We start from the raw sequence: 21,199 nt of genomic DNA, 5'->3' as shown, positions 1-21,199 counted from the left end.
CTCTCACCTCTCTGTTCTTCAGCAATAACCCTGAGAAGCAGACAAGACCTGCATCATATCAATGTTACAGATGAGAAAACAGAGGCCGTTGTGGGCTGAACTGTGTACTCTAACCCACAGTACCTTTGAATGTGACCGAGTTTGCAGATAGGGGATTTAAAGAGGTAATTAAGTGAAACTGGGATCATTAGGGTGGGCTCTAACCCAATATAACTGACATTCTTAAAAGAGGAGATTAGGACACAGACATGCACAGACCATGAGACAATAAGAGGACACAGGAAGAAGACTGCCATCTACAAGCTAAGGAGAGAGGTCTCAGAAGAAACCAACCCTGCCCACACAGTGATCTCAGACTTCTAGACTCCAAAACTGTGAGGAAGTAAATGCCTGTTGTTCAAGCTGCCAGGTCTGTGGTAGTTTGTTCCAGCAGCCCCAGCAAACTAATGCAGAGGCACAGAGATGCCAAGGGACACTTCTGGGGTCACACACAAGGTAGACAGAGTTGGGTCTCTGCCATCATACTTCTTTCTCTTTCTCCAGGAATAATAATTCTTAAAATATTGGTGTCTCTTTTTGGATTTAATATTTTTATATGTGAATACATACTTAAAATATTAACATGAAAAAACTCAAAGTACAAATTTAATTCCATTTCCTTTGGGTTCTTCTTCCACTTAAGATGCAGAAAAACATGGAAGACTATCACCACCACTGAAACAACAAAAAACACTGGATAAACAACGAAATCATATTTTGCTTTACCCACTGGAGACCTAAGGTCTCAAAGAAGTTTAGAGGAACTAAATTTCAGAGGGATTGAGCCCTTCCTAATGAGCAAAAACCAGTAGCCATGTTTATCCCGGGCACAGGTGGGATGAGGAGTTAATTAGCATCTGATGAGGATCCTGTGAAGGAACCAGCCAAAGTCTTATCAACCACATGGGCTGGAATGATGGATTCTATCTGGATTAGAGGTGTCCTGAATCTATCCAACCAGACTTTTTAGCTGACTTTCAGGAAGTTAGGACAAGGATGGAAGGCAGAGTGACATCTCCATAGTTATGTGGGGACTGAGCTAATAAGCTCTTCTACTCTTGCCTCAAGACGCTTGAAGCCAGTGGTGAACTGAAAGGAACTCAAGTCATGATCCAAGTCAACCCTGATTAAACAGAAGAGTTTATCTCCTCAGCCCAGCTGCCTCTTTATCACCAGAAGAGAAGCCAGCTGAGGACAAGGCTGTCAGATACAGAACTGCTGTGGCCAAGGCTGACCTGAGGTCCAACCTCCTGCTCTGCTCCTCAGCTCCAGGAGCCCATGGCTGTGATGTCATCAGTACTGAAGCCAGTTTGATTTCTGTCATTTCCAACCAAATGAATCTTAAGTGACACAAAACACAAGTCCCAACCATTTATTTATTACAGAGTATATACAGATATTATTACACATGCAAATTATTGCATAAATTGGCAATACACAATTTCTGAATCGTTATGGTATCCTCTACTCACTAAAATTAACTTCAGAATGCTATGAATTAATGAAACAATACTATAAAATTACTGCACTGTTTTTTAAAACAATCATAACAAAACAAACTATAAAGTAGACATCAGTGACTTCACAGGTACCACTGCTGAATGGCATTGGTGTATTTGTGTTCTAAAGAGCCCACCACCATGCAAAACGTTGCAGGATTCCTACTTTGACAGTGCCTCATAGGAAACTAGTTTCATTATTTTACAATCTACTTCAACCATCCACATGTTACATCTACCATAGTGGATGAGAAGAGATTCAAATTGTTACTAAAAACCACGAAAGTGCTAGTGAGAAGATTCTATAATGAATCTGAATAGAGAAATTAAAATAAGCATAGCAGGCAGACAAAAAGTTTTGAAGTCAAAATAACCACTCAAAAAAATCAAGAAACAGGGACTTCCCTGGCAGTCCAGTGGGTAAGACTCTGCACTCCCAATCCAGGGGTCCCGGGTTCGATCCCTGGTGGGGAACTAGATCCCACATGCATGCCGCAACTAAGAAGTCCACATGCCGCAACCAAGAGTCGGCATGCCGCAGTGAAGACCCAGCACAGCCAAAATAAATAAATATTTTTTTTTAAATCAAGAAACATTTCAAAATATCCAAACTACCATTTTAGTGTTTGAGAACAGCCAAAAATATCTTCAAAAACTCATGCTCACCAAAATAAATAAATAAATTTTTTTTTATTTATTTATTTTATTTATTTTTTTATTTATTTTTATTTAAAAAGGCTCACAGCCTCCATATTTTCATGCAAAGTTCCAAGCTGGAGTGATTTTTTTAAATTAATTTATAAGGTCCTAGAGTAAGAAGCTGTAAAGGAAATAGGATCCATCTGTCCCCTCTCTGGAAGCCCCGAAGACTGCTAGAAATGCAACCTCTATAGTACCAAAGAGAAGGCAGTGATTCCTCCCAGGTGGCCTTTCCTGTGTCAGTCCCTCTATCCCCCTAGACAACATGGCAGCTTACCCAGACTCAACTCACAGGTAAATTGAGTGCTTCATGGAGAAGAAAGAGTTATCAGACTGCTCCTCACCTGTGTGAGCCAGCTGGCTACCCCAAGGCCATGTCCAAGGTTGGAATAACACAGATCAATGACAAGGCACAATTACACCTATGGCTGCCATGCTCAGCCATAAAGAACAAGTTCCCATGGGAAATCGTGGATTAATCTGATTAATCTTTCCAGGAAACTTCAAGAATGTATTTTGCTGGAGTCCCAGTAAATTAATTTTCCCAGTTTCTAAACCCCAATGTTTGAAAGTTAATCCAAACTAGATAGGGTCTAATTGACTGCTCATTAGCTAAGCCTCTTAGAAGGCCTGCTGTCTTTCCCAACACAGCAACAAAGTTTACTGACTATTTCACACAAAGAAAGAAGGACCAGAAGCAAAGTCTATACCGTTCTCCTATGTCTGTGTTCCTACCCAGGACAGAGCCTGAGTTGGCATCACCTTAAATATACATGTTGCTCCCGCATGGCAGAGCATGTTGATGTGAGATTTGGGGGCTGGGAATAAACGCCCTGGTTTTGTTCATTTTATTTCCTTCACTAAAGGCAAAAGAGTCTCTCAGAAGAGTGCCTCCAAACTAGTCTTAGGGACAAAAATGCAAACACAAACACAATTTATCATTTTGTCAGCAATCCTTGGTATCACACCCCTAAAGAGGATGGCAGCTGGTAATTAGACAAATATTCCATGATATCATCCACAGGCACCCAGGGTTTCTGGTCACTGACTAGCAGCTGACAAGCACTGGCAGGAACAAAGGGAAAGTAAGAATAAAACATATTTGTCCTTGGGTTTCACTGTGTGGCCCTGCTTGGTGATTCTCACCTGAGAAAACCCACTTCCGATGGCCCACAGGTGCTATTAATCATGTCTGAAACTTAGCGCAGCAGTTCTCAGCACCAGCTGAAGGTTAGAACCACCTGGAGAGGCTTCAAATCACTAGATGCCCAGGCTGCACCCCAGATCAATAAAAGCGGCTCTCTGGGGGCAGGAGCTGGGTGTGACTAGTTGTTAAAGTTCCCCAGGTGATGCCAATGGACAGCCAGGGCTGAGAACCTCTGCCTTAGAGTCATCCCCCTGCCTCTGAAACAATATGGTCAGATCAGCTGCAGAAAATGCACAAAGATTTAAAATGACCACTAGTCATTTACTCTGAGAGGAGAGAGAGAAAAAAATCCACCGATTGACCCAGATAGGGGCAGCTGGCTAACGTTTAAAATAACACACCAACATCAAGCCCAAACACACAACCAACCATCGGACTTACCAAAACCCATGCTTCCTATTAAGGGGTAAATTTTAGTTACAATACCAGGGTTTCCCTGGTGGCGCAGTGGTTGAGAGTCCCTCTGCCGATGCAGGGGACACGGGTTTGTGCCCTGGTCCAGGAGGATCCCACATGCCGCAGAGCAGCTGGGCCCGTGAGCCATGGCCGCTGAGCCTGAGCGTCCAGAGCCTGTGCTCCGCAGCGGGAGAGGCCACAACAGTGAGAGGCCCCCGTACCGCCAAAAAAAATTTTAGTTACAAGTAATTTTTTGCTGAGACCTCTCTTTCCTGTTTTTGTAAGGGTGCAGGAAGGAACACAGCAAAACCCTAATGTATGGTGGCATTCTTTCTCCTGGAGTTGCAGAGATGACCCTGATCCAGCAAAATCACCTCTAATAACTCCCTGCTGAATGCAGACTAGGCTAAGGAGGGTGGCTATGTGGATAGGGTCAGGACTGCATGCACCAGCGGAGCTAAGCTGCAGGGCTCGCTTATACATAACAAAGCTGTTCAAAATACAGTCATATAATCGATTTACTTCCAAGGTCATTGGAATACTAAACTGAGACACTGTATTTTTATTCAAAGTCTTTAAACTACAAAAGAACAACTCCCAAAGGTCAGCCATGGGGTCCCATGCTCTCCAGGGAGGAAGTGACACCTGTGAGCAGTAGGATATCATCTTCATCAAGGGACACTCACAGGCAGACTGCTAGTGACACAGCATGGTGAAATGTCCTTAAACACTTAACAGATAAACCAGAGGTTGCCCACAAGAGGCACAGAATACAAGAACCCTGGGTTCTCAGCCCAAGCTGCTTATTAGAACCACCTTCAAAAACACACCCAAGTCACACCATGGACCAATTAGATGAGGATTTGGAGGGACTGGCTAGTGCATGGCATTTTTTAAAGCAGTGGCTCTCACACTGAAGCATGATCAGATTTACCTGGACCCACCCCCATGGTTTCTGATTCAGGAGGTGGGGGCTGGGAGAGAACATGCAGTTCTAACAGAGTCCCAGGTGATTCTGATGCTGCTGGGGTCACACTCCTAAGAACCACTGCTTCATAGGTCCCCCAGGTGACTCTAATTAGTGCAGACAAGACCGAGGACCACTGTATAAGGAAAGCAAGCTCTGGCCAGGGTGCCAAGGGAAGGAATTCTCATCCTAGCTCTGCCACCAACCTCGGGCTTGATAACAATAAGCCATTGAGGTTTTTCAGGCCTCAACTTGCTCCAGATCCATAAAATTGAGACACTACACAAAAGAGATCCTGGGTTCTTTCTAGAAACACCTTTTTCAAAGGGCTGCTACACATGAAACGCTGATATTAATACACATAGAAATGAAAAGAAAGTGGCCTTATGGGCAATTAAAAAAAGCTTTCAAAATACAGGGAAAGGTAAGTTCTTGCTCACAAGATTTCAGCACACTTGGAGACACAGCAATGGGGATGGTCTAGGGATGTGCGATGGCACCAAAAGCCAAAAGGGCCTGTGTTGTGAGTCATTCACACTATTTCCCAGACTCACCTGTTAGGACCTTGCAGAGCTGCCCAGAGACCTGGGTCTCGGCAGAGGGGCTGGGTGTCAAGGACCATCTGCGCCTGATCAGATGCTCTTGTCCCTGGGAATTGTTGAGGGGCTGGATTAGCACCTGCTCCTGCCCAAGCTGGATGAGGCCAACCTGCCCAGAAAGAGGAAAACAGTTGTCAGTCATCCTCATTCACACTTGCCCACGACCCCAGAGCCAGAGGGTGGAAAGGCCACCTAGCTATGGCCTGCTTCCCCTGCCTGGGCTTTTTCTTTGCAGCTTACACCAATTTACAGAGTCCAAGAATGAGCTCTTGCATGACTTGAAACATCTCACCCAGCAGCTGTGTTGGGGGTCAGGTGACAGAAGGCGGGTGTGGGGGGGGATGCGGCAACAGCACCCATTTTCTGGGTTCACTTTCAAAGATATCTTACTTTAGTGTTAATTTTTTTTTAATATTATTTTTCAGGCAAGGCTTTATTGGGACCTCTGCTGCAGCAGGGGGGAGGGAGAACAGATTCCCTTGTTTGCCTGCTCCTATACACTTACTTCTAATTAAAGCCCATTTAAAAAACTATTTTTTATATCATCCCCTAAAACTCCACCTAAGGAGGTACCTCCAAAAGTGTTGGGAATGAATGACAATTATATCCTTAATGGGAAAAAAATATATCTTATTCCTGGGCAATATTTAGAATTAAATAGAGAGGATGGAGTCAGACCTGTAGTGTTAATAGTTTTGTGATAGTGGATTTTTTTCAGTGTTTAAGAGAACTTGGCAGAGTATCTAATGGATTCAATTTGTGATTCTAATTTAAAGCACAGCAATGATTTAGACCTGTAATTTAAAAATCTTATTAGGCTTATAAACAGTATCAGAATGTATAAGAGAACTTAAGACTTCCCATGTTTATAAAACTAGTTAACTAATTATTTATATGAATCATGCAAAGGGTTTATTTTTTAATCAGACAACAGAAGAACTTGAAAATGAAATTGAATATGGTAAATTTCTACATACAGTTTTAAAGGTTTAAACGTTGTTAATCACCAATTTGTAAATAGGATTAAATGTTATCCAAAGGCCCCTTAAAAGGTATTTCAAAAACTTGCTAGATTATAAATAGAACATGACTTGTAAATTGAACAAAAAACTTAAGGACTGGGATTCTTAATTTGTCGCTTTAACAGAGTGAATATTAATTCTTAAAAATATATACACAATGCAGAGAACTTTTCCTTTCATTTGGAACCAATGCTAACAGCATTTAAACAATCTGCCCTCCTTCCCCAGGATACCTGCTGCTAGCTTCTCTTCTGAGACATCAAGAAAACAAGGTAAACCGCTCACAAGGATCCTGACTCGGCCAGGGCTGAGAATTATCTATGTTTGCATACTGGGCCCTGCAGTCCACAGCCCCTGCTCTGCGTTCATGGTCGGGACAACCTTTACTAGCACAGATTCAGGAGACTGGGCCAATCTGTCTTAGGCTGTCACGAACATCCTTTGTTCTCTCTCTCCCCAATACTATTTTCTAAAAGCCATGACACTGTTCTTTTCTTAAAAAAAAAAAAAATTATTTAGTTGGCTGTGCCAGGTCTTAGTTGTGGCATGTGAACTCTTAGTCGCGGCATGTGGGATCTAGTTCCCTGACCAGGGATCGAACACTGGGTGCCCTGCACTGGGAACGAGTCGTCTTAGCCACTGGACCACCAGGGAAGTCCTGACACTACTTTCTAAAAGCGGTAGTTCTCAAACTCCAGTGTGCATCAAAATCACCTGGAGGTCACGGATGCTCACCAAGAACGTTCATTTCTAACAAGTCCCCAGGTGATACTGATGCTGCGTGCCCGAGGACCAGGCTTTGAGAAGCACTGCTCTCCACCACAGCTCAGCAATTCCTCAGGTCTCAGGTACAGAGCTCACTCAAACCAAATGATACAGACTCCTCTACCTTCTGAAAGGATGCATCAATACCAGTCCTCTGAAAATAAATCAGATCCACTAATAAGACCGCCTACAACATTTAGTCCCCCAAACAGGGGTTGAGACGGTACTTACTGCTGTAAGAAGATTTCAAGGTTTCCATTTCATTAGAACTGCTGCCAAGAACAACCCAGAGATTTTACTGCCCAAATAAAACTGTCTTAAAGTGGCACTGCATGACCTGCCAGGAAGCATGGCTTTCTCCCCTCTCCTTTGAAGTTAAAACTTGAGTTTGTTCACTATGATACTTTGGGGAGACTGAAGAAGCGGAGGAAGAGAGTGGCTGTGGGAGGCTGTGCAGATCCACCAGAGCTGTGTGTATAGAAAGCCTCAGTGGAACCCTCCTGCACTGTTGGTGGGAATGTAAGTTGATACAGCCACTATGGAGAACAGTATGGAGGGTCCTTAAAAAACTAAAAATAGAAATACCATATGACCCAGCAATCCCACTACTAGGCATATACCCTGAGAAAACCATAATTCAAAAAGAGTCATGTACCACAATGTTCACTGCAGCTCTATTTACAATAGCCAGGACATGGAAGCAACCTAAGTGTCCAACGACAGATAAATGGATAAAGAAAATGTGGCACATATATACAATGGAATATTACTCAGCCATAAAAAGAAACGAAATTGAGTGATTTGTAGTGAGGTGGATGGACCTAGAGTCTGTTATACAGAGTGAAGTAAGTCAGAAAGAGAAAAACAAATACCATATGCTAACACATATATATGCAACCTTAAAAAAAAATGGTTCTGGGGCTTCCCTGGTGGCACAGTGGTTGACAGTCTGCCTGCCGATGCAGGGGACATGGGTTCAAGCCCTGGTCCGGGAAGATCCCACATGCCGTGGAGCAACTAAGCCCATGCACCACAACTTCTGAGCTTGTGCTCTAGAGCCCATGAGCCACAACTACTGAGCCCATGTGTCACAACTACTGAAGCCCATGCACCTAGAACCCATGCTCCACAACGAGAAGGCCCCGCAATAAGAAGCCAGCGCATCACAACAAAGAGTAGCCCCCGCTTGCCACAACTAGAGAAAGCCCGCGCACAGCAACAAAAACCCAACACAGCCAAAAATACATAAATACATAAATAAATTAATTTTAAAAAGACACAGACGTAGAGAATGGACTTGCGGACACGGGGAGGGGGAAGGGTAGGCTGGGACGAAGTGAGAGAGTAACACTGACATATATACACTACCAAATGTAAAATAGATAGCAGTGGGAAGCAGCTGCATAGTACAGGGAGATCAGCTCGGTGCTTTGTGTCCACCTGGAGGGGTGGGATAGGGAGGGTGGGAGGGAGACGCAAGAAGGGAGGGGATATGGGGATATATGTATATGTATAGCTGATTCACTTTGTTATAAAGCAGAAAATAACAAACCATTGTAAAGCAATTATACCCCAATAAAGATGTTAAAATAAATAAATAAATAAAATCTAATTAGTAAATTCAAAAAAAAAGAAATCCTCAGTGCAGAAGTCCTTGATGACCGTTTCAGTGGAAACGTCTGTGGTTGAAATAAAGTTGGCAGATACAGCACAGTGCATGGGATGGGCCCCACGCTGTAGGAGGGCTGTGCTCCCTGGGGGACACGCTCAACCTTGACAGGGGCTGGAGTCTTCCTGAAATGCTCCAGCTCTGGGAGGTTAAAGGCCCCCTTGAGTCTAGAACTTTCAAAGCCAGTTATCATTCACTCAGCCTAGCATGCAAGCCACAGGGTAAAGGCCAGTTAGCCAGTAGTTCTAATGTGACACAATATAGGGAGAATCTCACCTTGGTGAGAAAGCCTACAGGTACATACATGCACACACACAAGCATGGTCCAGCCCCTTGGGGGAGGTTTTGCTTTAGAAGGTCTTTTTTGGAGGAACCCACATGCTGATTTCCATCCATTCAGGAAAGAGAATGGCAATGCTGGTGAGAGACAGACACATGGACTAATGGCCTATACTCTACCTGGCAGCCACTTGCCCTCTTGGGAACTGACTTTCAAGCTGGCCTGTGGCCAAGACTAGCACCTGGGGGGAGGGAGCAGGGCACAGCCCTCCCCCTCAGGAGCCACCACAAGGAAGGAACTTGCCCCTGCCTCCTCCAAGTGCTGTCACTAGGCACCCTGAAGCCTCGCTAATATTCACCAGGTCATCACAGTGACAAAACGTTGTTGAAAAGTGCCGCTTGTCACCACCTCCCCCTCCCCCGTGCCACACACACACACACACACACACACACACACACACACACACACACAATCTCATCCCAGGATAAAAACTTGTCAGCCCTCTTGATCTTTTCCTGACCTTCCTTCTCCCCTCCCCTCTCCCCGGTAAAAAAAAAAAAAAAAAAAAAAAAAAAAAAAATCCCCCTTCCCTGGCACTCTATGTCCCAGCCCACTATCCCCTGTGTTATGGGGCATCTGTCACAACCAACCTAAAAAGTAGTTTGTTCCTTTGAGGCAGGATCGGAATTATGCCTTCTTATTTTTCCAATGTCTGCCACATAACAGTTACTCAAGAAAATGTGAGTGAACTGTACTGTAATGGAATGGATTCGAATGGAATAGAATGAACTGGACTGGACCGGCTTGGAATAGAAGGCAATAGCATGGTCTTCCCGCAGTCCCCCTTGCTCAGAGGTCCTCATCCCTGGCTGCACAGTGCAGTCACTTGGCAAGCTTTGAAAACTCAGGCCCAGGCCCCACTCCAGGCCATGTGAATTAGAATCCCTTGGGGTGAAACTCAGGCACTGGTATTTTTTTAAAGCTCACCAGGAGATTTCCATGTGCAGCCAGGGTGGAGAACCACTTCCCTAGCTTTTAACTGGGTGCCAGAGATGCTTGATTCCAGCACGTGGAAGTACCCTAGATGCAGACTACCTGCACCAACCTGGGCCTTCCTCTGACTATGGGGCTCTGCCCTGGCTTCTAGCACATTGCTGCCCTGTGGTCCCAAGAGCTAAGCAGGGTTGCTTGGGTTTGCATTATTCCTCTGGTCACCATCTATGCTGAGAAGTGAGACACATGGAAATGCTCTTCCAAGGCCTCCCTGTTCCACAGATGGCAGCAAGGAAAAGCCTCAGGTTGCATTAGATGCAAGAGAGCTGCAAACACCATCTGAAGAGAACTGTGGGGAACTAGATGCCCACGGCAGACAGGACTGGAAGCCCTGAGGCCACTTGGTCTCAAAGGAGACAACAATCCTCAATGAAATGGTGCTCTTAGAAGAGAAATCTTACATATTCTAAAATTTGGTATCCTACTAAAGAAGTTTGGGTCAAATAAAGTGTATCAGGTATAACCTGATATTATGACAGTTCTGAGTGGTTCCCTTTTAATTCTCTTTATTCTGGAAGCTGGTTTTGAAGGGTTTCTGTGCTGCTTTAAGAGAGCGTTATAAACTGGGTATTGTTAATCCCACCCCACCCCCTGAAGCAGGACTAGCTCTCCTGCAGCTGGAAAAATGTGTGAAGGTCAGAAAGATTTGTACCACTTCCTAACATGAGCACAACTTCTCAGCATAATGCGGCAAATGCTCTTAAGATAAAGAAACCCTGTTGTATCCATGCTCTGGAACCATCTGATGCTCTGTCCTCCGTTTGAGGGGACCTGCCTCGTGACTGCTGACCTCACCATCCTACAAAGGCCACACTGGGATTTCAGTGCCCGGGGAGCCCTCCAAGCCTCTCCTCTTCAGGAGACTGCGGCTCCCGGGTTCACTGGACCAGGTCTTAGGTAGTCTTCTCCCCGTGGACAGGTGACCGTAGGTGGTTGGAGAGGCGGAGCAAGTCTGCTCTCCGGAAGGAAAAACAATCCTGTGATTGCAGGCCCTCCTGTACCTGCCTCTGACTTTCTGGGGGGCCTCAGCAGAGTTTGGGGGGCTTGAACGTGTCCCGGGGAAGGAGCATCCTCAAACTGGCACAGGCGTGAGGGGCTTCCCAACCTCCATAGGGAGTCCCCCTGCCCCTCCCAGAGTGCCATCCAGAGCCCCCTTTTCAAAATCCTGCTGCTGCCTCTGCAAATGTCAAAGGCCTGAACACAGATACTTGGTCTTCGTTCCAAAGCCAGACTCCCCCTTTCCCATCACTAGATAGAGTTAGTCACAGACTGTCAGCTCCTCCTTCAGACCCCCTCTCATGTAGTCTTCCTTCCTTTCCATTTCCACCATCCAAGGCTTGAGGCCCATCACCTCACCCCTCCAAATGCTCTCCTGCTTCAGTCCTCCCCACACTTCTCTGACCAGGGGCTCCTCCCCGGTCAGTAGCCAGAAATGCCCCCCCATTGCCTCTAGGCCAGTGATCCTCAAAATGGTCCCAGACCAACAGCAGCAGCAGCACCTGGGAACCTGTCAGAAACTCAAGTGCTCAGGCCCACCCCCAAACGGACTGGATCAGAAACCCAGGAGGTGGGACCCAGCAATCAGTGTAGCAAATCCCGCAGGGAACACTAATGCCAGCTCAAGGTTGAGAACTACTGGTCTAGGATAAATTCTAAATGCCTTATGTTGGCACCCAGGGCCCCGCCTCATGTAATCCAGACACCTGTCCATTCAGTTCATCACCCATCTCCATCCCACAGTCGGCTCGTGGGCCCCTTACCTCGGGAAGGACCTGGCCAGGAGGCTTTGCCATCACTCCTCCCACCTAGAACCTGAGGCCCACTCCCTTCAGCTCTACCCGAAGGACCTGCCCCACCCCATCAGACCCCAGAGCCACTCCCTGCTCTCCCCACCAGCCACGCTGCAGGCTCCAGCACACCTTCCTCCCCCTGCGAACCCGGACTGCCTTCCGAGACAGGGCCCACATCGTATTTCTCTTTGAGGCTCGTTGGGAGCCTACCAGCGGGTCCTACACATGGCAGCTGTGTGATAATGATCTGTTCATTTAGTCAACTATGTTGACTGATTGCTTGATTTATAACTGGAAAAGCCTGGGAATGGCCTGTGGGGCAAGAGAAGAAATGTGTTTTCAATGCCTTAATGTGCCAGGCTCTCACTAAATGATTTCGGACTTTATCTTACTTCATTCTCTCAACAGCCACACAAAGCCAATGTTATTTACCCTTGTATGGCTGCAGACAGGGAGGTTCAAAGGAGGTAAGCAACTTGCTCAAGATCACAGCCCGGAACGGCTGTTCAGTCTCACTTGCTAAAGAACAGGAGTGTGACGGTGCAATTGTGTGCCCATGTGCAGAAGTGTGCACGGGGAAAGGTTAACCGCTGACTCCGAGTGGTTCCCTCAGACATACTGGCTGCAAAAACATCTCCTGTTGCACACATCCAAGGTCAGGCAGCTGCAGTATCTCAGAGTTCAGGAAATAAGCTCCAAGAATGCAATCAGTCTAAGAAGACGTCTTCAGTTCATCATCCCATCTTGTATTTCTTTTTCTTTTATAAAATGTTGCCAACTAAATAAAAGTTCAGGTGGGAAACTCTAGTTACGTACCCTAGGTAAATAATGAGGTAGGGTTAGGTATCCTAGGTGACACTCATGGGCAACCTGATGCCCATGAGCGATGGGTATAGAAAGTCACCGTGAGGCAGAGTGAACGTCCTTCCAGAGGAGGCCGTGGGAGGCCTTAGAATTCTCTGCTCCAAGTTCTCCCCTTTAATTCTTCCACACCCCAAATTTCACAACTGTTGTTTCCCTTCCTACTTTCCTTAACATCCACTCAATTGTTTCTTTTTACAAAGTTTTAAAAAATATACTTTGCATTTAACAAATATATTTATGCTGTGCATGATAAATTCTTCAGTAATATTAATTGATGAATGACTAAGGACTATGTGCCTTCCCCACACCTGTATCAATATAATGATGCAAGATAACATGGCTTGGTCTATTTGCTCCCTTTCAAATGGTCTCCCCATCGTATACTTTTTGCCAAGACCAATTCCTACTCAGCTGTCAGTGATCGAGTGATGTTGCATTAAAAAGCTGGGCAATTTTGGGTCAAGGAAAAGTGAGTTGGGTAGCTCTAAAGGGAAAGGCAGCAACCTCCCAAACCAGCTCCTTCATCGTTGAAGTCAGGCTGCCCTCTTGAGAACGCGGTCCCCCAACTCTTCTAAGCCACCTGCTCACTGCCTGGCTGGACTCAGCCCCCCTGTTCTTACCTAGACTACACTTCTTCCCCTATGGTAAAGGTGAGCATTCTTACAGACTGGGAGGAAGAGCTATGGGAACTAAGACTGTGGGGAGCAGCACAGGTGAAGGACGACCACAAGGGCCCCCACGCTGCGGTCAGGCACCAGACAGAGCCAGGGCAGCCAGGCCATCAGGACCCCAGTGAGCGGCCTGGGTGAGAGAGACCACAAGCCAGCCCCCTATGGAGCATGGCTGTGACTCCAGAGAAGGCACGCTGGGACTATCCTTGACCTTCTGTCCCTCTAGGGTGGCCTGGAAAATGGGCCACAGCCCAGAGCTCCTGGGTGTCCTCTCTGGTCCCGACATCTCACCCATAGTGCATCCCTGCAGGCCACGGCCTCAGCCAAGAAGGGGTGGACAGACTCTGGGCGGTGGACTCCCCTGAGCTCAGTATTCATGAAGGAAGAGTGGCCACTGCTCAGCAGACCAGACCCCTCCTCTCTGTCCACCTCTCCTCACGTGTGGGGATGAAAACAGCCCCTCCAACCACTCATTTCAGACAAGCAGCATAGAGAGTCTTTTCAGAGACTGACACTCACTCTATCTCCGAAGTTCCACCTCCACTGCCTGCTCTGGTGAACTTTAACCTGAAGTTTCTTCGAATTCTGCTGGCCTTCCATGATCTGGTCCCATTCACACGAGGCAGCTGATCCAAACTCACATTAATCCTCTGGGAGGAAAAATACCTTCCTCATATGCCCAAAGTTCATCGCTTTGAAGTTATACGGTTACAGAAACTCTTCCAAAAACCTATGTTATGTCTGAGGACTCTCTGAAATGTAAATAAAATGAAGATGCATAAACATAAAACAGTTAATACCTGAGCCCACGGTCTCTGAAGATCCAAAAAGTGCAGCTTGCACAGCTTTTCAAGATAAGATACAGGGTAAATACCACAGACCCGCCCCTCTGCCCCCTGTCAAAAGCGGGGCGTGGGGAGGGAGCAAAATGGAGCATGAGATTTACTTCCCCTGACCCATAAACAATTAATTAAGTAATGATCTAATCATGCATCTCCTTTAAACAGGTACCAAATGTCTCTGGAGACAGACAGCACAGGGAACAGAGCCTGCATGCCCTGCCCCGCAGGCAACACTCCTCACTAAGCCATTCTGGAGATGTGAGATGCAGCAGGATTTAATTCATACTCAACATTGGAATAAAGTTTTATTGAACACAGCCAGGTCCATCTGTTTCTTTACCTTCTATGGCTGCTTTTGCACTAAAAGGGCAGTGTTGATTAGTTGTGACAGAGACCATATGGCCTACAAAGTCGAAAATGTTTACTACTTGGTCCTTTACAGAAAATGTTTGCCAACCCCTGCTCTACATGATTCTTTAGACACAAGGAGGCTTTGGAATGCTCCCAACTGTGGGCACCAAAACTCATCAACTGGGCATCACTCCTCCCCTACACCTCGTGGTTGAGCCAGTCCTCAAAAACACACAACAGGCGTGCCACATCTCTATGGTGCTTCCACCGTGGTCCAGAAGGACTAACACTGCATTACCGCCCAGCTGAACTGTCTCAAGCACGTTGGGGAACCAAAATCAAAGTAAGGTGGAGTGCGATGCAAACCTGGTTAGCCTATGTTCTGTTGCTTTCTTTTCTAGAAAGGCAGGACCACCTTGTCACCAAGAGGTCCACTCCAAATCACCTGCTGTCTCTGGCCTCCTGGCCTTCTGCCCTTCCTCTATAGGGTGTACTTAGGAAGAAATGTCCAATGTCCAGCTTACACAAATGGGATGATCAAGGCAGACTAAACAACAGAAGTGTCTGCTCAAGCAGAAATTAAAATCTAAAGTCTTAGAGGTCCCTCCGCAGTTGGCACACACTGAACTCAGCCTCTTGGCCTCGTTCCTTTATCTAAAGCACAGCGCCCTCACATGGTGCCAAAGGGAAGGACAGTCTTCCTGAAAACCTGGAGGACGGAAGGGAACTCTCACTGCTCAGATGCCATCTGTGAGAGGGCCCAGTACTCACTCTGAGGATTTTAAATCAATGTTATCCAGATTTCCACCCTCGGCTCCTTCACAGATAGCGCCTTGCTGGAAACTTTACACCAAGAAGTATAAACTCTGACCTCTACAGAAACTCACTAAACCGCAGCAAATGGGATTCAGATGTTTCCATGTTCAGTACAGTGATGTGACCTAGACTTTAAACACTTTGGCAAAAACAGGAAAAATGATGTGGGCCTTCCAGTCCCTCCCAGAACATGATACAGCCTTGACCCGAGTCCTTCAGTGACCTGAGCCTTTTTCACCCCTACTTAAGCCTCCTCACCCATAGCCCACATTCCCCGCCCCTGTTCCACATTAGCTCCTACTAGGCCCCCTCCACGGTCCATTTTCCTTGTTTAACCAAAGAAGCCAATTTCTCCCAGCCCAGCAAAAGGAGATCACATTCTGATGAGGACTCAAAAAATCCTAAAAGGGGAACTGGTGAAGGCCAAGTCTTGGGAATTACTTCCCAAGTTCCCCTACACTGCTGGAAAGAGAGCAGAAGTCTCATATAAAAACTTGGACCCTCAGGGTTTCTGGCTTTGTTGCAGATTCGTGCCAACTTGTTGCACACTATGTGGATAAGAGCTAGAGAATTCTAGACGGTGGAGCAAGATAAGGTGGAGGTGGGGGAAGCAGTTTCTTGTGCCAGGGAAGCACAGACACAAAAGAATATCAGAAACCACTTCCCCAGAAGATAGAGGAACATTCTCTGAGCCCATCCCAGGCTCTGACGGGTGGGGGCAGCCCATCTGCCAGCCATCTGCGCTCTATGGGGGCACGATGGAGAAGCTGGGAAGTGTTTGTCTGGGCACCAGTGTAGCCAAGTGAGCCAGTGTGAGCACAGGCAGGGTAGAGGCGCACAAGAACTTCCTCCACCCCTCGGAGCACTGCCACGGGTGCCGCAAATGCAGCAGGGTGGGGTGGCAGAGGAATTACTGCCACATTGAGGGAGTTTCTGGGGATGACATTGTTCATCACCAATGTAAGCATTCCTCAGGCCTGGCTGAGGGTGAGTGCCAGACAAATGTCTGCTTGCAGTATAAGGTAAAAATATTAGAGACACCCTCCCTCTCCTGGTTCTCACGTTTCAACTAAGAAGAGTAGGTTAGTGGCCCGTCGGGGGACCCCTCCAAATATACTTTTCCAGGTACATAAAGACTCAAAAGGACAGAAAGGAGATCAATGCTCCATCCCCACATCCAAAAATAGGTGAGCTATACACATATAGATAGGTGTTCCTCATGACACGCACACATACACACCTGTGCAGATGCAAATAGCGTTCTCTCTACACCTGGGTCAAGCGCACCTCTCAGTCTAGGGGCTTGACGGATTTCATCTCTGCTGAACATGTGCTCCCTGGGCGGGCTGCGGCGTATCTCGCTATGCAACCCCATATCGGCGCTGGCCTGGCGCACCTCTGAGGCTTAGGACGGCCAGTGGAAGGTACTGGATAACAGGTCGCTTCCCCTTTCTAGCCCTCTGCTCATAGACCCTCTGGAAGGTTGGGGGTGCTCTCTCCCGCCAGCGGCAGAGCACGCCGGAGGCCCCACCCCAATCCCAGCCCTCCCCGGGAACCACCCCTCACCCCCACCCTCGGCGCCGCGACAGATCGCCAGGCAGACCCGGAGGGGGAGCGAGCAGTACCAGGCCGCCGGCGGCGCCGCAGGCGCTAAGCGAGACGAAAGAGCCGGGGTAGCCGAGCACGCTGCCAGAGTAGAAGCACAGCTCTGTGGGGCGTCCGCGGCGCCCGGCTGCGCCGGTCTCCTCCACCTCGAAGCCGCCGGACAGGAAGCGCAGGTCACGGCGCAGCTGCAAGTACAGGTCGCGCCCAAAGGCCGGCAGGTGCAGCAGCAGGGCGCGCTCGCCGGGCCGGGCGCGCGGGACGGCTGGGGGCGCGCGGGGGCGCCGGCGCCTGCGGGGCCCTGGAGCGCCGGGCAGCGGCGGCAGGTGCACGTCTTCCGGGAGCACCCGCCGCGGGAGCACCACCTCCACGTCGGCCGCCGCGTCGCCGACAGCTGCGGGGAGAAAGGAGACGCGTCAGCGCTGCGGGGAGAAAGGAGACGCGTCAGCGCGGCGGGCCCGCCCTCCGGCCCGCCGGGCGCAGGGTCCAGCGCTGGGCATCCAGCTCCAGCTCGGAGACAGCGCGGCCCCGAGCCGGCGCGCTCTTCCATTCCCTCGCCCCAGCACCTCCATGCCAGCCAGAGCCTCCGCCCGTGCCCCGCGCCACCGCCGGAACGGTCTCCGGCGCGGCCGCCCGACCACCTCCGGGGACGCGGCCGCGGCATCGGCGTCCGGAGAACCGGCGGCGGCGCGGCCTCCCGGCAACCGCCCGGAGCCCAGTCCTCCGGCCGCGGCCCGCGCCCACTCGACCCCGGAGCTGTCAGCGGTTTGCCGCCGGAGCCGGGCCGCGCGGGCAGGCGGAGGCCGCCAGGATGCCTCCGGAGGGCAGGGGGAAGGTGGCCGCGAGAGGCACAGGCGAAGAAGAGGCAGTGGGAGAGGGAGCGCTACCTGTGCCCGGGTCCAGTCCCCAAACCAGCAGCAGCAGCAAGGGCAGGACGAGAGGAGGCAGCAGGGCGCCGTCACACATGGTACTTGGGAGGAGTAGCCCCCCCCACCCTCCCCGGACGGTCGCGGCGGAGTAGGAGCGCGCGAGGCGGCGGCGCCAGCCGGAGTGAGCCCTCCAGTCTTTGGAAAAAGTAATTAGCGCTGCGGACAAACCCAACGTGGTAAATCCCAAGCCCCGCCTTCTCCTCGGAGAGCGGGAGGTGATTGGACTCTCGCTTTCCCCTGCCCCGCCTCCCCCTTCTCTATTGGCTAGTGTGGGTCTAAACCAGGGTGCGTAGTTAGGTTGCAAGCACTTTCTTACACGTGGTTTCTGGGCAGTGGCGGGGATGGGACACCAGGTGGCGCAAGGGAGCCGTCTGGAGCAGCGCAATCCCAGAGGACCCGGGAAGACACCTGGCTGGTCTTCAGACTTTGTCCCCATTTTCGAAACCCTCTCTGATCCTGCTGCTCAGCTTCCCAAGAAGACAGGCCACAAATCGTCCTAGCCAACCGAGTTCACCCGTAAAAGCACCTTCTCTCTGCATCTAAAGTAAAACCAGTTTTGGTTGTTTGTGGGTGGGCACTTTCATGCACAATGTGCACAACTTTGCGCCGGATGCTACCTCCAAAGCGCAGTGTTTATGCAAACCCTTCACACCCCTGTCGTCTTTATTCTCACGGCAGCCCGTGGAACAGGCGAGATCACACCCTCTTACAGACTGAGAAACTGAGGGAGAGAGAGCTTAAGGAGCTTACTAAGTTACCCAGTGAGTTTCTGTCAAAACAAGAGCTAGAATTTGTGGTCCAGATTTCTGGCCCGGTGCTGCTCGCTACAAACAAGAGCCCTCCAAGGCAGGCAAGAAGGAACATTAGCCCGGTGTTACAGGTTAGGAAACGGGCACAAAGTGGCAAAGGCCGGACTCAAACCCAAGTCTTCTGGCAACAGAGTGAGTTCATTCTTTTCCCACCAGGGTATAACTGAGGTCTGCAAGAAAGGTGATTCCCTTAGCTTCCTGAGGAACGTCTTGTAGAAAACAAAACAAAACAGAATGAACTGAAGTGGTCGCTCCCCTTCCTTCCCTGTCCTGCCCGTTTCTGTTTTCTCAATGCAGAGGGGCTACAGCACTCCTATTGGACTCTGCTGAGGGCCTCTCAGAATCTAAAATTCATCACAAGGATTACATGTCATCAGAAGGAATCCAGAGGTGAACACTGTCCAGCTTTCATGACATTTAATCAACCCTAGGAGTGGACTGTGTCACTGATTCTCAATAAAGCCTAGCACTCTCACTACTGCAAACTTGCTGCTCTGTGTTTCCCTGGGGTGTGGCTGGTGGAATCATTTCCTGCTCTGTCGACCCCACCCTCCACTGCTCCAGGGGCTGCCACTCACTGCTGGGCATCTAAAGTTCCTGGAAGCCTCCACACACGTCCTGCTCATGGACAGGTTTGGGTCTTTTTTCCTCTCCTTTGACAGCAGCCTCAGCCAACTGAAATTTCAGCAGCATCTTCTGGTGGCACAAGATATCATGGTGAGCTTTTTGGTGTAGGTTTGTTGGCCAAAGAGCCACCTCAAAGGCCTGCCACTGAAAGCCAGGGAGTAGCAGCCCCACTGCCTCGCAAGAACAATTTTGCTATTGGAGTCCACCTGAAGTAATAGTCATCAACCTATCAGATAGATGATGCTCAAATGCATTAGTCTGTAGGGACACACAAACTGAAACAACAGCAAGATGCCATTTCATCTTCCGGCCTGTCCAAAACTAAAGGGCTTGGAAATATCAAGGATTGGAGAGGACACTCTCCTGCCCATGGGTGGGGGTGTAAATTGGCACGGCCACTTTGAAGAACAAGTGGGCAAACTGCAGTCAAGTTTAAAATGTACACACCCTAGAACTCTGCTATTCCACTCTTGTTAACTAACACAGTTAGTGGTAGTTAGCAAGAGTGGAATAGCAGAGTTAACTGGCATGTGTAGAAGAATGCTCACCACAGCACATTATTAAGAGCAAAAAACTGCAAAAACCTGAATGTTAATCATTAGATAAATGGCTAATTGAGTCCAGAAATAAACCCATGCATAGACAATCAACTAATATTTGACAAGGTAGCCAAAAATACTCAAGGAAAAAGGGTAGTCTCTTTAATAAATGGTGGTGGGAAAACTAGATACCCATATGCAAAAAAAAAAAAAGAACTTGGATCCCATCTTACACCACTCACAAAAAAAAAACACAAAAACTTGAAATAGATTAAAGATAAATGTAAAACTTGAAACTGTAAAATGTGTAGAAGAAAACAAAGGGAAAAATCTCCTTGACATTGGTCTTTGTAACAATTTCTTAGATGACAACAAAAGTGCAAGAAACAAAGCAAAAATCAACAAATGGGACTATATCAAATCTAAAAGTTTCTTCATAGCAAAGGAAACCATCAACAAAATGAAAAGTCTACCTACAGTATGGGAAAAAATATTTACAGACCATATATCTGATAAGGAGTTAGTATCCAAAATATATAGGAAATTCATACAACTCATTAGAAAAAATAATAATAATCCAGTTTAAAAAAGGGAAAAGAACCTGAATAGACATTTTTCTAAAGAAAATGTCATACAAATGGCCAACAAGTACATGAAAAGGTGTTCAAGATCACTAATCATCACGGAAATGTGAATAAAAACCACAATGAGATATCACCTCAAACCTTTTAGGATGTCTATTACCAAAAAAACAAGAGACAACAAGTGTTGGCAAGGATGTGGAGAAGAGGGAACTCTTGTGCACTTTTGGAGAGAATCTAAATTGGTGCAGCCACTATGAAAAGCAGTATAGAAAAAAAAATTCCATGGTACTACCACATGATCCAGCAATTCCACTTCTGGGTGTATATCTGAAGGAAGACATTAAACTAAGTTAAATAAGTCAGTCACAAAAAGACAAATACTGTATGATTCCACTTATATGAAGTACCTAGAGTAGTCACTTTCATAGAGACAGAAGAGAGAATGGTGGGTACTAGGGGCTGGCAGGAGCAGCAGCAAGGATTTAGTGTTTAATGGGTACGAAGTTTCAGTTCGGGAAGATGAAAAAGCTCTGAAGACGGATGGTGGTGATGGCTGCACAACAATGAGAATGTACTTGAA

General features: G+C 47.9%; 1 protein-coding gene across 7 annotated transcripts in view; it reads right to left on the bottom strand.

The window, feature by feature from the left end:
* The window catches only part of ADAMTS17 (ADAM metallopeptidase with thrombospondin type 1 motif 17), a 349,273-nt gene extending 331,112 nt beyond the window's left edge, over nt 1-18,161 (bottom strand). For 5 of the 7 annotated variants that reach the window (XR_009541664.1, XM_060155566.1, XM_060155578.1 and 2 more), the window contains exons 1-3: nt 18,019-18,161; nt 17,155-17,525; nt 5,362-5,515 (exon numbers count right to left, since the gene is read on the bottom strand). Coding sequence is in view for 6 of the 7 variants with exons in the window: in XM_060155566.1 (XP_060011549.1) it covers nt 5,362-5,515; nt 17,155-17,525; nt 18,019-18,097 (604 nt within the window). In the remaining variant the exon portion in view is untranslated. Of the gene's footprint in view, nt 1-5,361; nt 5,516-14,039; nt 14,216-17,154; nt 17,526-18,018 lie in introns of those variants that run through there. The other 2 variants (XM_060155606.1, XM_060155615.1) reach the window with 1 other exon arrangement.
* Nucleotides 18,162-21,199: the final 3,038 nt, after the last annotated feature.

This window comes from Lagenorhynchus albirostris, chromosome 1 (assembly GCF_949774975.1).
Source record: "Lagenorhynchus albirostris chromosome 1, mLagAlb1.1, whole genome shotgun sequence".
Taxonomy (NCBI): Eukaryota; Metazoa; Chordata; class Mammalia; order Artiodactyla; family Delphinidae; genus Lagenorhynchus; species Lagenorhynchus albirostris.
Note: the sequence above shows the minus strand (reverse complement) of the source record. Positions and strands in the feature narration are given on the sequence as shown.